Here is a 20,968-nt window from a genome sequence, read left to right as displayed (position 1 = left end):
TGTTTTACATTAGCCGCAAATACAAACATCCGCGTCTAACATTGCAAATGTCCAAATAACAATTTGGTGTGAGTGTGTGTGCATATGCATCCACGTTAGCGTGTGAGATTGTGTTTGTGTGAAAGGGTTAAGTGGATGCACCTCGGGTGCAGCAGGAATCTGGATGGTTGGGCCTCCGTCCACGATGCTGCTGGGGCTGTGACTCTCAAACTGCCAGTTATCTTCGCGGGACCGCGGGACCTAGCCACGGCTAACACCTCCCATGGGTACCACAACCATCGAGCTATCGCAATGTAACGCAACACTAAATGATGATTGAGGTTGAATTACTATGTGGCTTAATAACCTGAGCTTTGTCATTTTGTTAATGGTTGGGATTTTTTTTATGTGCTTTTAAATGAGCACACCCTCTAAGACTGGGAATAGCTAACTATACTCGAGGGTACCCACTCTAGTGCGCCCTAAGACTGCAATAGTACAATACATGACAGCACTCGGCCACAAACCTGATCACACTGAGCACTATCATCTAAGGAATCTATGAAGACACTTTCTTGAAGTAAGATTTAGATTATATGTTTCGCTTGTCTCTATGATGCCACTCCACTCCTGAGTATTCCATTCTCTCTCTCTCTCTCTCTCTCTCTCTCTCTCTCTCTCTCTCTCTCTCTCTCTCTCTCTCTCTCTCCCCCTGCTCCCTAGAGTGTTTTTTTGTGTCTGAAAGAGCTTCTGTTCTCCGGTTCTTGATGCTGGGCCTGTCGTCATCCAAACAAACTGCGGTCCTAAAGGGCGGTCATCTTTGATTTAATTAACCAGAATACATGGGCTGGAATCTGAAACTTGCTCCTCGATCATCGAGCATTACCAGTAGTACAATGAAGGAGCAATAATGTGTGCTTCAGCATCATTAAAGGCAACGTCGTCAACGTTGGTTGATCTGCCCAATCACAACTTTCAGACTCCCTAGCCAATCACGTTTGTTATATGTGTGGCCACGTACAAAGGCATTATATGTAAGTGTTTGATGACACAGTCTGTTGAGGATACACTGATGCAGCCATGCAGAATTTGGCGGCCGTTTGAGTGTCTTATTGAGCCGATTCAGGTGGAGGAAAACATCTGCAAGCAAGTAACTATTGACTGACATTCGATTTCAGAACGCAGCCATAGTGGTTAACTGGTATCTGAGTGGTCCCAGTCCAAAGAACATTGGCTATAGCACAGGGACAAGGGAAAGGGAAGGCTCGAATAACCAGGTCAAGGAACCCACCCAAATGTGGTTTCCGCACGTGTAGTGCCCTTCATTCGCAGGGCTTGGGAATACTGTCTTTGAAAATAGTCCTCATACACCATGTTCCTGAACCCCCTGGGGGGGATCGGCTCACCGTAAATACTTACTTTTGAGGGGAGGAGAGAGAGTTCTCTACGATGGTCGTAAAACACTAAATCTCAGTATTCATAGGGGAGGGTCTCCTTCACTCTTCATGAACAGCGCTTTAAAGGCCAGCTGTCTGGTTTAACGGACACGAGGGAAACACAGCGGCGGCACATCGTGTTATCTCCCGCGATGTGCTTCAACATAAACAGATGACCTTTAAGACAAATCTGATGAGGAATGTTTCAACGCGGTAACCTTGGCTCCCTCCTCCCCTCCCATCGCCTCGGACTGCTCATCCCGGGGCTCGGAGTCAAGAGAGGAGGTGGGGGGGGGGGGGGGGTGATGGATGCCAGAAAAGCGCTTGCAGTGCTAGAGGAGTTGTCCCTCTCTAAATGATGCATTAAGAGAGAGAGGTGGGAGGAGAGAGAGAGAGAGAGAGAGAGAGAGAGAGAGAGAGAGAGAGAGAGAGAGAGAGAGAGAGAGAGAGAGAGAGAGAGAGAGAGAGAGAGAGAGAGAGAGAGAGAGAAAAAAAGAAGGAGTGTGAGGGAGGGAGAGAGAGAGAGAGATCTTGATGTAGATGAGCAATGTGTCTACTCCGACTAATCAGCGTGCAACTGCAAGTTCAAGAGCAAATCAATCAGTGCCCAGACGGCACTCCTCATCCTTCAGCGGGCTACTAATGAAGATAGACTGGAGTCAACCGTTACTTTCCCTTAATCATCTTATTACACTAATTCCAGAAGATATATATGGAACCCTCGCCAGACATACGGTCGGTGAGGCTAGAGAGCAGCGTTGGCTGGGGATAACAGCCCTGGACAGATACAAATCAGCATATATTCACATCAGCGCACTGGAAGAAGAGGGATTGAAGTGGCCCTTCAAGTTGTTATTGCTGCATGAGCTGTGAGATACCTGAGTGATATCATCCCCCGCCCCACACACACACACACACACAAACTTACACACACGTACGTACACACACAAGCGGGCGCACACACACACACACACACACACACACACACACACACACACACACACACACACACACACACACACACACACACACACACACACACACACACACACAAAACTACCCACGCCAGCACCAATTGACATGCAAAGAGACAGAACCCATACACACCCATACACCTTTATAAAAACAGCAAACACACACAAACAGAAACGCACCAGGCTGTGCAGCGTGTCGCCTGCGCGTCCTCAGCACTCTCAGAGCGGGTGATGCACGGAGCGCTCGGTAAACCCTCCTGGGCTCAGCTTTTCCCCACAGAGGCTGATGGGGAACTATTTTAGGACATCTGTACTCTCCTGTAAGGACATCCACACAGCCAGCCGGGATAAGAGCTACCAAGGAAGGTCACTCACCTGTTGCTCTGTGAGTGCAATGCAGACAGAGGGCTGGGGCTCATTCTGATCACGACACACAAGATGGATTCTAGCAAAGGTTCCATTCACTGTGCAGATAGTCAATACTTTTTTTGATCAGCAGAATCCTTTTTCACCTGAGGAATACTTTCCAGAGCCAATGGGGGTTCAAAACCAGTATGATGAAAATCAGTTTAGACCAGTTGGATGTAAACCAGTCGACGGATGGAATTAATCCCTGGTTTCATGCATCATTGAAAAGACGATTTGAATCAGATGGCCCTTCAGAAGAATTAAGATATCAGATTACATTTTGTAACCAAATATACTTTAATTAAGTCGATTTAATTGAGTAGTCTTTGTAGTTTAATTAGGTAGTTTGACTTTGCAAGATGCAGAAAGGCTCCGTTATAACCTACATTGTGCTGGTCCTGACCAGGGGTGAGAGATTCAGTCCATCACTTTGCCTCATGTATTATTGAGCCTAACATTATATTTTTCTGACCAGACTAATATAAAGGTTAACAATATCCACGCTACACAAAAAAAGGCAAGCATCGAGACAATAAAGTGGTCATCGGTTATTCAATTTGCATGTCAAATAAAAATAAATGCTTTTAAATGTGAACGTATTGAATTACAGCTGCTTAAATAATTTACCATATACATTCGGGTCTTCGGATGGTGGAATGAAGACTGGATGCGCGCGTCTTCGCTCTTCATCGCTCCTTCGATCCGCGCCCGGTCAGTCCAGGGATGTCTGAGGTACTGATGTTGGTAATACTCGGGAGTAGGGACGCCTCCCTTCTCCCACCTTATGATTCTCCAGATGGATAGAGCCCCACTCGTTACTTGTTTGATGTCCTTGAAGCATCAATCTAATTCGTTTCTGCTGCAAGGTCCGTGAATGACACGCACTTTATACCTGCAACCTGCAGCCTCCCTCACTCTCTCCCTCTCTTTCTCCCTCCCTCTCTCATCTCTTGCGATCAGCAACAATTTCGGTCCCCCCTGAGCGACGGCGGTCAATAGCCCCAGCTGAACTGAACCAGCTGCTAGGGTTCACACCGCACCACTCCGGTTCTAACATCCGATGACAGTGGTGGGTATGATGTCATCGTTTGACCATGCGTTATTTGGATGGTTAGTTCAAATAAATCCTCATAAAGCAATTACAATAGCATCCGTAAATAAGGCCTATCCTACATATTGTTATCAATTGTTTATCGTAGTGGTTTAATTTGATATGATATATATATCATTATGTATATATTATTATGTATATATGTATAATAATTATTATATATGTATTATTATTTGATTTATTTTAATGTTTATATTCGAAGGATGCGGCCAACATATCTCACTGGTTATTCAGTGAAATGTTTAACTGTCTCTAGAGGGACCTCAAGCAGCTCTGGAGAACAAACGTTGTGCGAGTTCTGATTGAACCTCATGGGCGAACCCGCGAACCTCCTCCTGCCTTCTCCTCAGACTCCCACGATGCACCACGAACTACGTCACCACCACGCGACAGGAGGACCCAGCGTGTACCATGGACCTATTCGTGTACGATACTTCCAATGTCGCTAACTAAGCTGATAACCTTTATCATTGACACCTTAATCTTAAGTTTAATACATAGTTTATGTCTTGTAGCTTGCAAACCTATTATATAGACGTATGTTCAGGAATAACTGTATGAGAGCGTGTTTCTGTGTAGCATTCTGAAAACATACCCTTGAGAATGAAGAATCTTACTTATGTACCAAAACATCGCGCGATCAACTTTCTGAAGAAGGCTTCGCAGCTGTATCAGGGACGCTGTCCGGAGCTGGCCCGTTACCTGATGTGAGTGTCACACCTACTGCCTTCCCTTTGTCACTCGTTTATGTCAGTGACTTTGCCGGGGTTTGGTTGTGTTTGCTTTAATTCCAACATGTTGACGCTAGATGGAGGTGCTTGACCGTCGACTGACTACTTCGTTGCATCTGTCCACTCCTCACGTTGGGGCTTATTATGACATGTTTTTAAATAATTTACAGCATACCCATGTTCAGACTCATCCACAGGATATAGTCCTACATTACCTAAAACTCGGATTCAATCAGTAGGCTTAGTAACAAAAATACAATAGTTTGAACCTTGTACGGCAACTTTTACGTCCCAATTTAGTATCTCTAGTATCTCTATCTCTGTTAATATTTTCTTTTTTACAGCTAAAGAAATTGTTTTTTCGACTTTCGTCCTACATGTCAGACAGACATCTTGCAACTTCCATAGCCATTTTTAATTGATATGTGACTCTGATTAAAACACTAAATGAATATATTATTTGATCTAATAGATGGTCAAATAGAACGATTGAAACCATTAGTTGCAGCCCTGGTTTCGTCTGTGTAGCTTAAGTTCTGCAAGGGATATGTTTGTTTACTTTCTTTTTCTCAGGTGACATGTGAATTTGAGCAGTGTGCTTTTCAAGCCCTGTGTGTGAGGTATTCTGGCTGTGAGTCACATGCTACAAACATACTTCCCCCCCCAAGTCCAATTACCAGAGCTATTTGACCTCTGACAGGCCGTCTTGACTACTGTGATTGAAAGCGGAGCGCTTCGCCATGATGCTGTATTATTCAATGAATACATCCATCATTCCATTCATTCTTTTCATGCCAACCGCTCTGCCTCATCTCCTTCCACACCTGTCAGGCCATGAGGCCCCTCCTCATCTCCCCTTCCCAGCTCCCAGCCGCTTATCCTGTCCCAGTTACCAGCTGTTTAGTTCCAGAAACCTTCCCGTTTTAGAGACTGAGACCAGGATCTAGTATGTCCTCTCTCTCATCGTAAACATGAACTCCCGACTCTAGGGCACCTGCCCCCCCAGGCTGCTGCTGACCCTTCCGGCTGAATGGGGCTGCCCTTTGGGGGGTGGGGGGGAGACCGAGCCACACAATGTGTAACACAATTGGGTGTGCATATGGGCTGACTAAACCAAAAGGTGTTTCAGCAGTACCAATTAAAGCCCTTTGTTTGTTAACCCTTGTGATAATTATCGGTTAAATGTGTTTGAAATGTTGGTAGCCGCTCTATCTCGTTTCTCTTTAGCCCTTTCAAGCCCTCCGCTCTATCCCTCTCCCATCCCTCGCTTAACACCTTCATGGGCCCTGTTGATAATGTCTGCTGAACAGGGCTCAGCGGCCTGAGTGTAGCATCCTTCATCCCCACAACCCGGTATGCACTTGAAAGGACCGGTTTTTATTATCAGATTGGAGCCCTGTGCTGTTCAGACAATAGGTTGTAGTTGCTGGCTGCTCGCCAAGGTGTTATGAAGCAAGAAGGGGGGGTTGAAGAGGAGCAGCTGACTGCCGATTGTTTTTTTTTAGTAATGAAGAGGGGAACTTTTCTTTCATCTGGATAGATCCTAAAAAAAAAAGAAATCTCAAAATCGTTTAACAACTGGATCCCATTTAATCTTTTTGTTTAGGTCTTTGTTTCTCTGCATTATTCAACAGATGCGTGTGTCAGAGTTGTAGGGCCGAGGGAGTTGTACTCCGTGTCATCGTCCTCTGGGCTCCGTCTCTTGGCCGGTATTCGGTAACGCCGCTCGCTCTGGTTTGATGCTCAAGGCCAGCTTTCACTAGACTGGGGCCCCCGAACAGGGTGACTCACAAGGAGTGTGGGTTTCATTCATGGCAGGCCAGGGGTTAAACATAATCCCCCACGACGCCATGCATCCCAGCCTATGCATCCGTCCCCGACACACACGCACACCCATGCGCACCCATTGGTTGAGAGAGGGAAAGGGGGTGTGGCCGCTGTTGTCAGGGCAAGTGGAGATATTAGGGCACCGCTGTTGATCACCTCTCCTAACAAGCATCCGCTCCCACACTGAGCACGTGCTGTCTGATACATACCCCAAGCTCCCCCACGTCCCCCGTCCCGAACCCAACATGCTAACATTAGCGGGTATTAGCAGGGGCTCAGTAAAAAAATTGCGCTAACATCCAAAATCTTGCCTTGTGAATTAAAAGGCAGACTAGCAGTCTAGGCACAGGCCTGGGCCGACAGGCGGGGCGGATGGCGACAGAAAGGTCTGGAAGGTTGCCCTATAGCGTCCAGAGGGATAGAAAAAGCCTGTCTGCTTTTCCAGGCCGGAAGTTTTCCATCAAACCGAATAGACGAGGCGCTTGATGACCAAAGGTTTTCCAGAGATGTGTTTCTAAGCTGTGATAATTTATTTATAGGCATGTATATTCTGTATATATATTATAGTAAATGTATCCTTACCTTAATGATTAATCTCATCACAATGCTTCACAGCCTCAATGATTTTGTAATTTTTTTCGTAATGGTATATGCATGGTTCATAATGATTCATATCTCTTATTATGTTTCTCCCCTTAGGCGAGAGTCTATGGCAGTGAAGGAGTGTGTTGTTGGAGCTGGTAAGTCAACAGATTAGATCAGTTCTCTCCCCTTCAATTGCCTACAGAACTTTAATATAAAGTGCTGCTGAAATGGTGAAATGCTGATCCAAAGCCCTGCCCAACTGTCAGCCAGCTGCCTAGTGTAGACTTCCTGTAAACAAACACACACCCACACGCACACAGAGCTTACACCACAAGGTACCACTGGAGTATACTCAAATGTGGATGGCAGAGAAGCTCATCGTGACATGTCCTTTACATGTCCCTTGTAGTGCGGGTTGAGCGATGGCACCATGCTATTGAATCTCATAAACTACTAAAACCCAGCATGCACATTTGCTAGGCATATGGTGTGTCATACATTTCCTAGAATGGCTGTCAAACGCTTTCCCTACCCTACTCTTCATAAGTAGAGCCCTAAGTGAGGGGAGAAACACCACGCCACAGCCCATCACGCTCCAGTGCACTCCCTGAAGCACATGAACCTCCAGCCCCCTTCTTCTGCTGACCCTGCCTCCTCCTCTGGCTCCCTCTCTTCCCCTTCAGCCCCACCAGCCCAGGGGAGGGGCGGAGGCATGTTGCCGGAAAGCTGCCAGTACTGCTGTCAGCAGTTCCGGGCCGGCAACACGCGCGTACGGCTGCTGCCCAAGCGGCGCACGGCGGCGCGAGTGCACAGCGTCCTGCGCCTGGAGGCCCGGGGGAAACGCCTCAGCCTGGCCCAGGGCCAGCTCCTGCGGCGCTACCGGAGCTCCACCACCACAACGGTGAGACCACCGCAAGGCTTTCTCTGTTTGGGTCCTCATGGAGTCCATGCAGCTGGGTTGATGACGAGGTTAGGTTGGAAATGGTTATCCCCGCTTTTTGCACAAAAAGACTGTATAGGTAAAAAAATTTGCTTATACTCGTACGTTATCTCGGACGTAACTCATTATAGATATCGTATCAGTTGACTCGTTCTACTACTACTGAAAATGCTTACTTTCAATACAATACAATATATAAGATAGATGGATAAATAGATTACAACTTTATTAATCCCCCGGACAGAGTGGAAAATACTGGATAAGATACAATACAATAAAAATGCAAAGTACAAATGAAAAACCAAATTAGACGCTAAAGCATTTACTGAAGCATTTTTTTGTAAATGCTTACCTTCAATACAAAACAATGAATTGATCCCATGACCAGCATTCTGTGAGTCACTATCTGCTATGGTCTATCACAGTCATACTCAAGTAGCGGCCCGCGGGCCTTTTGTGGCCCGCGGGGTGTCTATTAATGGCCCTCGAGCTGTTTTGAAAAGTTTTTTTAATTATAAAAAAAAAAAAAAAAAAAAAAAAAAAAAAAAAATCATGCTGGGCGCTCTTATTTTGAAACCGCGCGCCGCGATCTCAATACGAGGCTGGGGGTTGCAACGATAAACAGATAGCACTCCAGCCCACAGACTGCTCCAGCCCTCCCAAACTCGAGGCAGACAGTCCATCTCAGCAGCAGTCAAGGCCGATTTAGGGTCGTTTTCGACGCAGAGACGTAAGCACGTAATTTACACAAGGGACTTGTTTTAGACAAGTTTTGATTTACGGTTCCTTTAAGGATTGTGCGTGTTGCAAGGGGATTCTCCGCCAGAACAGTAGGGGGAGCAACGAACGAATCTGTGGGCGTGGAAGTGGAAATCGCTGGCTTGTTTATATTTATAATTATCATAATACGTTCTTGTGTTTTCTTCTTCTCCTTCTTCAAAATTCTTCATTCGCTTCCGTCACAGCCTTTTAAAAATGGCGCTATTATGCTGTAAAACCGGAAATGTGAGACTCCTGAAAGGATGTGGTTAGCTGGCCAATCACAGTCTTTGCGAGCTGCGTAGGGCCGTAGTGTTTTAGTCGCATAGTCAGGAATTTTGGCCGACGCACTTAAGCACGTAAGGGGGGATATTTTACCGCGCAAGGGGGGGTTATGTATCTTACGTGCTTACGCGTTACGTCTAAAACAGAGCATATATCGGCCTGAGTCACACGTATACCGACCGGCCCCTTGAGTCACTGAAAAAAATGTTTGTGGCCCCTCATCATTTCTACTTGAGTACCCCTGGTCTATCAGAATGAGCTAGGAACGGGAAGACATCATAAAAGCATCACGCAAGTGGTATGAGAGGTGACTTCTAGTCTGGTGGGGTTGAGCAGGGCACTGATTTATCCTCACCCACAGGGGGACCTTATGACCCTTCACCTCAACCTGTGCACAGGGTCATGTTGTTCCCCCACCGGACCATTGAGGTATCTTAAAGATTTAGCCATGAAATAATATACTCTCAGGCTGTTTCGCTTCTACTAAATCTAAATTTTGGGTCGGGATTATATCATATAAAACAATTGTATTATTTATAATCCTATATTGAAGTAGCGCAGCCAGTTTTTTTTAACAAGGTGGACTGGAGCTAAATATAAATATGTACAGCCTGAACCCAAACCATTGATTCTGAAGAAGGTAGAATAACAAAAGATAACAGAATAACTTCTGACCCAGAAGGCTATTGAATTCAACAAACATTTCAGGGTTCTTAATTCGGTGCGTGCGTGCCAATGTTTGGATGGGGGCAGCGAGGTCTTAACAGTTAGGTCCCGTTGGATCCTTGTGAAGGGTTAAGTGTCTTGAGGATGTAGATTTGATCATTACCTCGTCACAAGGAAGCCATGGCGTCATCTCGCCTGCACCAGTGATCCCATTAAGCTCGACCACCTGCATGAGTCTTCTGACCAGTGATGGATGGCACGGTGGCGAGATGGTCGGTATTCCATCCCCAACACTGACAAGGAGCCAGTCAGTGGAGCAAAAGGCTATGAGTGTTGTTCTGGAGGAATGGATTCAGGCATTGAAGGTGAGGAGCCATTCTGGAGCCTCTCTGGGGATTGCTCATGTCGAAGTATCGCAGCCTCATTAAAACTCAAGGGTTCACCTTGTTAGTATGCAGGCGTTCTCCCCCGACTGCTATGCATTCATAAACTCTTGAGGGCAAGATGGCCTCCAGGAATAAAGAGAGGCAGCAAGCATACGAGGAGAGAGATGGTGTTGAGAAGAATAGGGAGGAGCTGGAGGGACTGCATCGTGGGTGTGGAGCAGCGGTTTGAAGCTTGGTACGACGATGGGAACTAAAACAGGGAGGCACACCTGCAGCGTGCGTGCGCGTGTGTGCGTGCGCGTGTGTGTGTGTGCGTGTGTGTGTGTGTGTGTGTGTGTGTGTGTGTGTGTGTGTGTGTGTGTGTGTGTGTGTGTGTGTGTGTGTGTGTGTGTGTGTGTGTGTGTGTGTGTGTGTGTGTGTGTGTGTGTGTGTGTGTGGTAGGTATGCAACAGTGGCTGTGTGCTCTTCCTAGCTGCAACACTAAAGGTCAGATTCTGTAGTCGGCCAAAGGCTAGTAAGACGCAGGAACCAACACATATCTCCTGTGCAAAAGAAGGATGTGGTACAACATCTCTGAATATTTTAATACCAGCTTGCATTAGAGAGGAAATTATAAAATTCTATATGAATAATAATAACAAAAAATTAAATCACATGTTCTCGTATAGTAATTCTGTTGTCATTCCATTGATCATCTTGTTAGTCTTAATTCCATGTGAATAGGGAAATGAGAGAGCGTTGTCGTTATGAACCTCTTCAGTCAACTAAGTAAACTATTCCACTAACATATCTGAGTGTCCACACGCTCCTCCATCTAGCTAGCAGATGTTGGAGGAAGCCACTAATCAAGTCATTTCGGTTACACTTTGAACAGCCATGCTGGTGCGCTTCTTAGCGATATATATGGTCTTTCTGTCTGTCGCAGTGTACACCGTTTGGAAAAGTGCACAGCAGAACCTGCATGGCTAGACCACATACCGAGCTGGTACTGTTTATGTGTTGGTTATTTCTTTTAGGAATTTTCAACATAATTACAAGATCCAGAACATATACACATTCATCTGGACAAAATAATAATGAAACCAAGTGTTAAATAAATCACAATGAGGCAGACATACAGGGACCCCCGGGCGTGGGGGACTCCTCCCTTTTCAGGTGGTAAGCAGCGTATGCAGACACAACCATGACCCTTTTATTGTGAAAGCAACTGACTGTGTAGAGTATGTATACACCGACGTTCAAAATTTTGGGGTCACTTAGAAATTTCCTTTTTTTAAAGAAGATTTTTCAATGAGGATTAAAATTATCAGAATAACAGTCTAGACATTAAGACCCATTAATGTGGTAAATAAAAAAAATGGAGCAAACTTTTCTGCTCCATTGTCGCTATGATGCATGTGCAAGTCTTACGTTGTCAATCTTGTTCCTCTTACTTGTGGCCCTCAAATCCTATCCCCTGATGGGGTCACTTAATGCCCTAACTCTTTACTTTGTGGGGAAGGTGAAGGCACCAGAGGTATTGTTGTGGCACTGCTGCCTTTCACCCCTAAACCCCCCGCATAGACGAAGGAAGTATGTCGCTGCAGTGGGCCGCACCGTACTTCGCCAGACCAACCCCCAAATGTTTCTTAGTTTGGAACCTCTGCTCATTTTGGATATTCATCCGGGCCTTATCAACAGGCGCAGACCAAGAAGCCTCTGGACGCAATGTGATGAACCTAGAACCAATCACAGCGTCTGACACATCAGCGGCAGCCAACAAATGGGGCGCTCGTCTGTCATCGTATCGAACCCGCCCCATAATACATGAACGTTTGTGATTGGTCCATCCCGCCCCGGGCCAGGTCTGGTGGAAATCCGTATCAACGGGAGGGGGCCAGAGAAAATACCACATGAGCTTGCAGATTTGTCTGGTTTCCAGGCTTCGTGGGGGTGTGTAGCGGGGGCCCATGTTAACAAGGGGGTCGGTGGGTTGTGTTTGTGGGGACTAGAGGAGGCCTGGGGAGCTAAACGATGCATATTGCTGTGGTTCAGCGTCAGGGTGTAATCCTATCCCCTGCTCGTGCTTCACCTGTCTATTGGCACTCGGGGCACTACTTGGGGAATTATTATCAGCGCACAGGAACACTGATATGCAGCTGCAGCGGTGGTGGCAGGCTGCTTTTTCAAGCCATTACCAGCCGGGTTAATGAATCTGTTACAAGGCCATGGATGTTAATCATGGACTCGCCATAGTTGATACTCGATATGAATAATGGCACTCTTCTCATCGGTGACCTTTTCCGCACACTGGGAGTTTTCTGAGCCCGCAGTCTTTGATGTTCGATGTGTCAGCTCTGTTATTTCCACACCCTCCGTCTTGACACAAATTCATCGGGTGTCTTGTTCCCCTGTGATTCCACGGTCGATATTCTTACCAGACACCGTTGTGTCGTGTCGTGTAGCTTTTCCTCTCGGTCTGCCAAACCACTCTATTATCATAACTATTATTAATGTCATAAGGAGTAGTATTATTATAGCAGTGGGGTAATATTATTAGTAGTCACAACGTCTTCCAAACATGAATAAAGTTCACCCCCCACAAGTATTCACAGTGCTTACCTCTCATTCTGTTTATACGGCTTCAATTTCTAAATCTGTCCACACCAACTGTCCCGGCATTTCTAATCTGCTTCATTTTTATTCATTTTTTCTTTATCTATAGATGATTGTTTCTAAATTCAGATCTCTCAGATCTATGTGAGCTTTTGTCTATTCTTAAACCGGCCACCCCCTCTGCTCAGTTGCAGTATCTGGTATACTGTATGTAATATTTCCTATCGGGTACTGTGTGTATTCTTATACAGTATATCTCCCCAGCGACACAAACCAATTGGAATTGTTCCCTCCTGGAAGTTTTTAATCCCAAAAACCGCAAAGCGGAGAATGGGCTGAACCAGTCTGGGAGGTCGACATCTTTTTACGGATGCTCACCCATTAAAGAAGACCGATTGATGTGGGATGCTCAGTGGATATATGAGCCCGGAGACGATACACCTGCGAGAACAAGAGACAACACCTGCCCCGACGTCAGGAATTATTACAAAGCGTCCACAATTGGGAATTATTCCTTTCCTCCCCTCACTAAACGGTTTAAGCCACCTGTGTTGTGATGAGGGGCTTTGCCCTGGCTCTTCCCTCGTTGTGATTAAAATACGCGATGATATGCTCTTGGCAGAGGCGCCTCTGGCCTCCCATGTAAGCGGCCGTGCTGCCGGAGCTATGTAATTATATCCATTTCAGGCTGAGCCTGAAAGAGCGAGGTCTGTGTGAGGCTTGGTCACCCCTTCACCGAGTCAATATCTGTCCACTGCTTCCCAGCTGACGGGCCTTCACAGAATGCCGGTCTGGCTGGGTGGCTGTCTGTCCTGAGGGTCTGGCTGGGTGGCTGTCTGTCCTGAGGGTCTGGCTGGGTGGCTGTCTGTCCTGAGGGTCTGGCTGGGTGGCTGTCTGCCGCGCCAATCAACTGTGACTGGCTTGCTGCAGAGCGTGAGCGTCTTGGGAATACCCGGTCAATATAATGTATATAATATGGACACATAAGACAATCAATATTCGGTATTTGTTATGGATTTATTGTACAAATTCCCTGAAAAGATGACACGTTCCAGGATGAATTGAAAAGCTCCCGTAAGGGCTGAGATGGCAGAGAACAGCTGATTTGGAACAGAGCAACAGCTGTTCGCTTTCACGGGGAAAAACTAAGGAACTTCAACCTACTTAGGCCTACTAATTAACGTTCAAAAGCTATTAAATCTTCAACAAAATATGCAGATACTGTCAAAATCGGTTCCAGGGAGTATATAGGGATTATTAATGTTGTTTTTGATGGTGTTTTTTTTCTGGAACGAGTATTCGAATATTCGCTCGGAAAAACCAACGAGTATTCGAAGCCTGAAAAATGGCATTCGGGCCAGCCCTACCTGAGGGTCTGGCTGGGTGGCTGTCTGTCCTGAGGGTCTGGCTGGGTGGCTGTCTGGCTGGGTGGCTGTCTGTCCTGCCGGCCGAGCAGCGAGCCCAGGCCAAGGCAAATGCGTGTCTTCATTTTCGATATTGTCTCTTTAGATTGTCTGATATTATGTATCTTATTATTATTATCATATTGACTCCTTGCTGAAACAAGTATGCAAAATCACTGTGCATTGAAATTGTGTGTGAGCAGCAACGCAGCAATTGTGACGTTACCTTCCCACTCTTTTGCTTATCTCATCCACTACCTTCCGGGCTGGATGGATAGATGCTGCTCTTTGCTGAGGTCACAGCGACCTCAGCTAACCTAGCGTGCTGATGAAAGGGAGAGGGGAGGGTTATTTGTGAAGCAGTGGCTAATAATAGATGCAGAATTGGCAATCTATAGACATTGATGTGGGTTTGTTTGTCTGCGTGTCTCATCTATGCATGTGGGATGTTCAATCTGTCAACAAACTCACGGAAACGACATTATGTTCCGCTGAATGTTTGAGAACCGTGTGTGCGTTCGTGTCAACATCTGACACAAATAAAACCATTTTATAGAATGAATGCTTTTTAACAAACAATATGTTTTACCCTTGCAAAAATCGGAGCTTTATGCTTCATAAATAACTGATATCGCCGTTCTACCAGACAGAATGCTGTCCACATCCAGGCAATGCCACTCACTGAAACAAGACTCGGATCCGGTGGCTTGACGTGAACCCATTCCACTTCTTAAATTGGACAAATGTGACAGCGAGCCCCCACACATTACCCACTTTTCGGTTTTCTTATGATAATGAAATCTCTTGAAAACCAATCTCCTCGCTGTTCTGCAGCAGCCACTTGTGGGATGTGCAGGGGCGACTGCAGCTGCTGAGATCCCGAGCACCGAGCATGACGGCGGCTCCTAAGCTGTCTGATTGCCGGTACTCAGCGCATGTGATGCAGGAACAAGGCCTTTAAGGGCGTAAGGTGTGCCCGTGCTTTCAAGCGCTCGCCTCGCCTCATTAACCAGGAACCACGGTGTGGCTCCTGAAGGCTCCGTGTACAGCAGGGTAATACATGCTGGCCCATAATTGGCTTGGCTCAATCCGAGGCAGCGGGAAATGAATTGGCTGCTTTCCAAGCATTGTCGGCGAGAAAATAAAGGATTAGGAAGCATTGTTAACTTCAAACCAACCATTCAAATATTGTCTTATCCTACGTTTACCCCAGCGGAAGATTCCGCTCTGGCTTCAAGGGTTTGTTATACAGACTCTCTGTTCGTTGTACATGACTCTGGGACTCTGGGCTCTGACGTCGCTCTGTGTGTCCGGGCCAGAGACGACAATAAGAGCCTTGAGTCGACACGCAAGCCTGAAGAATCAGTCTCCCCTCATGCCATACGCTACATGCTACGGGCTTAGTGTCAATTAGAAAATATGTGACACCAAGGTGCGTTTCTGTCTTCAGATGTCGCCGCTTCTCGTGACCAAATTGTTTCAAAGTTGACCCTGACGTGTTTTTCCATTTTATACCTAGCGACTTGAACAGATTTGATTCACTTTCGGGGCACTAAAGGATGCAAAGCTCGCTCACACTCACACATCGATTGTATATCGATTGTCCCAGCTGTTTAATTTAGGCTATTTGAATTTCTGTTTTTACTCTTCTTCGGGTCTGACTTTTTTGTTATTTAATTATTTATGAAAATACAATGTCCTCGCCAAGATGTGGGAATAGATAGTCACATGTAATTGCAGCAAAAGTGCAGGCTGGAAATGTATTTCTTGCATTTAACCTGTAGGGGTCTGTATGAGTTTTTTGCACCGCCCAGGTGATATAAGGCCAGGTGTGTGTTTGTCAGACACTGAATGTTAAGAGAGGCGGAGGTTTAAAAAAGTCTTTCGACCGCGCGCTTATTTAGTCTAGTTTGTTGTTATTTAAGTTTACTTGTTACTTATAAAGGTTTTTTTTCGTTTCCTAGTAATGTCTTTATTTAGAAGACAGTTTGGTTATTTTTTTGTACGATAAATTAAACGCAATCATTCTTTAAAGTCGCGAGTGCTTAAAATCACTGGAAGCAAGTCGGACTGACTTCATCTTCTGTACCCACGGCCCAAACCAAAGAATGGCAGAGGCATCGAGCCATGCCTATTTAAACCCACAGGAACCCGCAAGGATATGATCACTGAGGAAAAGCTCCTTCCTAGAGTCTGGCCCTCTGGAGGTCGAGGGCAGAGCACCGGTGCCGATCGGGGTCTCTAAGGGTGGTTTAAGGACGAAGGGGTTAGGGGCCTGGAGGCACGCCGCCTGTGAACTGCAAGATCCTCTGATCGATTTCACTGGCAGACCTGAATCGTTGGCCAAGTATAGAATCCTGAAACTGGACATCTTGCAATAATGCAACAATGTTCAGGAATCCTGTTCTAACCATTGTAGCACTAAATATTAAACAGGGACTGGATGTTACACACTTTTCTTTGCCATTCTCTGCTTCATGTTAAAAAAAATATGCAACAGAGAAATTAGATGTAAAAAAACGTAAACATCGAGACACACTTAGCACTGTGACACAATCACTGACTGATTGAGAAATTTACGAGGCTGGTTAAAAAACAGCGGCAAACGGCTGCCACCATTAATTCCCTGTGTTCTGCTTTATGACGCCGTCGTTACCCAGAGCCGGGCCCATTACTTAGTGTCGCCGACCGTTCAAGGGCCGCTGTATCCTTATCATTCTCGTATCTTTACGGCCCTCTACTTTAAAGAGCCATTGTAATGGAAATAGGCTCGGGCGTAAAGGTGCTCAATTTAAAAAAGCAGCAGTTATTTATTCTTGCGAAGGAGGGATCATGAATTTGATTAGTGCTTCCTCTGAGGCATGTCTCTTTTATCTTCTAGATGATGTAAACATGGTAATGATAGCCGGGCCTGTTGCCGGGTTATGTACGGGCGTTATGTTATGTTTTTCGGGCTAAATATGGGTCTAGGAGAGTAGCTGGGTGTCCGTGCTAAGAGTGTGCTTTAGATGCAGGAGTTGGATGAAGGGCTGTGTTTTTATTGCCCTTTTTGAACCACTCTCGCTTTACACCTCGCACTTGAACGCCGTCCGATCTAAGCTTAATAACAAGCCTTGTAAGTCGCTAAATGTGTGGTCCCGCCAGTGTAGTGGGTCCTCTTGGTGATTGAATTTAGAAGAGCGGCTTGCTCCTAATCTACTCCCAACACATTGTAAAAAATACTAGACGTTAACTCTGTGGCATTCATGGGCTCCTCTCTCGTGTGTGTGTGTGTGTGTGTGTGTGTGTGTGTGTGTGTGTGTGTGTGTGTGTGTGTGTGTGTGTGTGTGTGTGTGTGTGTGTGTGTGTGTGTGTGTGTGTGTGTGTGTGTGTGTGTGTGTGTTGGAAATTGTATTATACCAAACTCGTTTGATAGATTGAGCCTCACGGCGCTCATCAGAACATAGACTAATGAGTGCTGGAAAACCATTCTCCATACATAGCCTCATCTTTCAATAATTGGCAAAGAGATTTTAAGCAGGGACGTGTGTGTGTTTGTGTTTGCGTGTGTGCGTGTTATTGGCTATTTGGGTGAGCGGGAAGAGAGACCATTGACAACAGGACAGTAATAGAGGGCTGGCATTCTGGCATTCCAACAGATTGAGTCATCCCTTCAGATCGTTGATTGGCCAGCCTGCTGATTGGCTCCGCCCCTATGCGATGCGGGGTAGCTCTGTTGGCGGGCTCGCGCTATATAAAGCGTGCCATGGTCAGGCGCACAGTAAACACTCTGACACGCACTTTTGATCGCAGTGCAAGAAGCCAAACTCTTGGTGAACCGTTACTGTCCCCTGTCAGGATTTCACATGGCTACTTTTGTCTCGGTGAGTTTTTCCACATCATCAGCGTCTACAACTGTCAACCGTCTGCACCGGGGTCGCTCAGCACCACACTGCTCACCGGTTCTTCTGACAACTTGATGCTTTCGTGAAAAAAAATTTTGGGGGGGGGGGCGAAAGGGGGAGACACGACTGCAGCTAATAACTAGCAACTTACAACCATTCATTCACACACTGACGGAGGTGTCAACCATGCAGGGCAACCGCCAGGTCGTCAACCGCCAGGGCGTCTTGCTCAGGTATCCTGAGCTGCCTGAGCAAGACGCCTAAGCAGTCAGGGTTAGGCGTCTTGCTCAGGGACAACTCGAAACTCAGCTAGGAGGAGCCGGGGATCAAACTAGCAACATTCCGGTTACCAGTATCCCCGCTTTACCTGCTGCCGCGCTTATTGAAATGCTACGGGCACTATAAGTTGAACAGTTTACATGTGTAAAAGGTGGCTTACAGCAACGCCAGGTTCCAAAGTTCATTCTCATACTGAATACATTGGACAGCATGGACCCAAACGATTTCTGATGGGCTTGGTACAGTACCGACAACCCAACTGAACCCATGTGGTTATTGACCTCCAAGATTATTCTTAGTGCCCGCCGTTCCTGCCAGCGCCTTTGGGAAGCATCACTGGTTAGCATGCTGGCTTCAACCCACATTATAGACCGGGGCCTCCTCAGTGGGGGACCTGGGCCCTGGAGACTGAGGAGGCTAGCGCGTGCAAAGCATTTGGTCGGGCTGCGTCAGCCAGCGCAGGAGGGCCGGTCTGGTTACAGCCCACCCCCCCCTTGGCCGCCAGCGCCATGACTAGCTTACACGCTCTGTGTCGTCCCGGGGGCCGTGTTGGCTCCACATCCGGCTGCTATGTTCAGACGGGGTCCTGGTGAATGCTTTTGGCTCCCAGCGTGTGCCTGCCTTGCAAGTTGGGTTACACGAATAATAATAATAATAAGTGACGCACACACACTCTCCTCCTTGGTTCTTTTTGTTCTACTGACTGATAAAATGCATCTTCAGCACTCAACGTGTTGGGTTAATTCTAACTTGATCTGACGTTCTGCAGTGTGGTTGGAAACTGGAGGTTGGGGACAGAGTTCCTTTGAGCAATAGATCTGCTGTTGTTCAATGTTCCTACTCTCAAAAACATGTTATTGGCCTACAATAGGACTATACGCCACCTCAGTCTGGCTTCATCCACGCAGTATTCATGGCTTTCTCCTCCTCTGTCTCTCTAGATGGTCACGTGCAACACTTGCCACAAGACTACCCGACACAACGGGGTGAATCGGAGATTCTTGTTCAACCATGCAAAGAACACCCCTCATGGCCCACAGACGCATAGAAGCAACACCGGCTCCCCCAAATCGTTGGGCAAAGAGGAGACACCCAGCAAGACACCCAGCAAGACACCCAGCAAGACACCCATCAAGACACCCATCAAGACACCCATCAAGACACCCAGCAAGACACCCAGCAAGACACCCAGCAAGACACCATGCAATACCCCCAGAAAAACACCACCCCGTCAAGCACCCTGGTGAGTTCTTTCACGTTGCTATTTCCACTTCACTTTTGAATATACTGCACACAATCCTCCATCCTATATCATCAGTGTGGAAGACACTTCCTATGCAGATAAGCACTCTTCTAATCTTGGCATGCTAGTAAGTATGCACATGTTTTCGGCATAAAATCTGTCGTGGGTGGAAGAGGGTGGATGTGCATGTGTGTCACATCCTTTACAATTTAAAATCTTCTGCAAACCATATGAATCATGTTTCCACCCCTCCTCTCTCCAACTCCTTCCCTCCCCTCCCATCTCTCAGGACGTTCTCCACCCGGAACAACACCCCTTCCCCCAACAATCGCCCCTTTAGATTTAAGAAGTGGGTCGTGAAGGGTCTCACCCACATCCTGAACCGGGATAACAAGCCTGAGACAGGCACGCTGAAGGACTTCCTCTCCTCCCTCTGAGCGCCAGAATCCACACCAACACACTTCCCTTGGACGACCCTCTGTGTGACACAGGGGGGTGGTCTGACCCACATGGCCTGAACCGTAAAGGGGTTCACACCAAAGGCTGAAGATATGAAAGTTAAGAGTATTAACTTTAACTCTGCTGCAGGTGTGAAAAGGGTTACGTTTTGCCCACCAACAGAGCTATTGCTGGGGCCAGACGGAGACCAGGCATAGAAGGGCCCCTCTGGAATCCAAATGAAGCGGGGGCCCTGATGTTGCTGTGCGGCTGTCATTCAGGACCACAGCACCATCTGTTGAGCCAGAGGCATGCTTTCTTTGATCTCAATTAGCTTTTGCTCATTCAGGTCTCAGAATTGGTGCAGGATTTGAATGGTCATTTTGGCAAGTGATCAAGACTGCAAGAGGTAACAGAGTTCTGTTATGGTGTTACAGACGCAGTGATTTATTTTCTTTCTTTTTTACGACAAACGTTGTGAACATTTAAAATGTTTTATTTGACAGCATTTTGAAATTAATGCATTTATTTTCTAATGACCTTTCATGATCTCTGCATTCGCTTGAGATGTTATATTTTTGTAATATGTTCTGTGAATGATAGCTCCCCCACTAAAGAAGGCTAATTTTTAGCAGTTTACAAATGGTTGTACTTATTTTTCATCATTTTTTTTGTTTGATATTACTGTGAGATACCAAAATGCTGAGTAAAAATGGATTGGATGCACCTTTCAATAGCATGCAATATTACTGAAATATTTTTTTTACATTGTTGAGGTTAGTCTGCAAACTCAACTTTGAACACATTAAAAGCTTTTCCAGGATGGGAAAATACTATTGATTGTTAAAATATTGATTGTTAAAATAAAATAAAAAATTCTTTGTTTCTTTTACTACACTAAGTGCCATTTTATTTTTTAACAATGTCAGCTCACTATGTATGTAGTTAGACTACATTTAGAAATGAACGAAATGTAGGTGTAATTAGCTGAGGTTTATTTTTATTTCAGTAAATGTAAATACCTTTATAAGGTTTTTCA

General features: G+C 46.2%; 1 protein-coding gene across 1 annotated transcript; it reads left to right on the top strand.

Moving 5' to 3' along the window:
- The first annotated feature begins 4,206 nt into the window (after nt 1-4,206).
- Nucleotides 4,207-20,827, top strand: c22h18orf21 (chromosome 22 C18orf21 homolog). Its single transcript, XM_056583265.1, has 5 exons — nt 4,207-4,615; nt 7,166-7,206; nt 7,735-7,952; nt 19,190-19,491; nt 19,781-20,827. The coding sequence occupies exons 1-5, from the start codon at nt 4,512-4,514 to the stop codon at nt 19,926-19,928; spliced, it is 813 nt and encodes a 270-aa protein (XP_056439240.1). The 5' UTR covers nt 4,207-4,511; the 3' UTR covers nt 19,929-20,827.
- The last annotated feature ends 141 nt before the right edge of the window (nt 20,828-20,968 follow it).

This window comes from Gadus chalcogrammus, chromosome 22 (genome assembly GCF_026213295.1).
Source record: "Gadus chalcogrammus isolate NIFS_2021 chromosome 22, NIFS_Gcha_1.0, whole genome shotgun sequence".
Classification (NCBI taxonomy): Eukaryota; Metazoa; Chordata; class Actinopteri; order Gadiformes; family Gadidae; genus Gadus; species Gadus chalcogrammus.
This window is presented reverse-complemented; position numbering and strand designations above follow the sequence as displayed.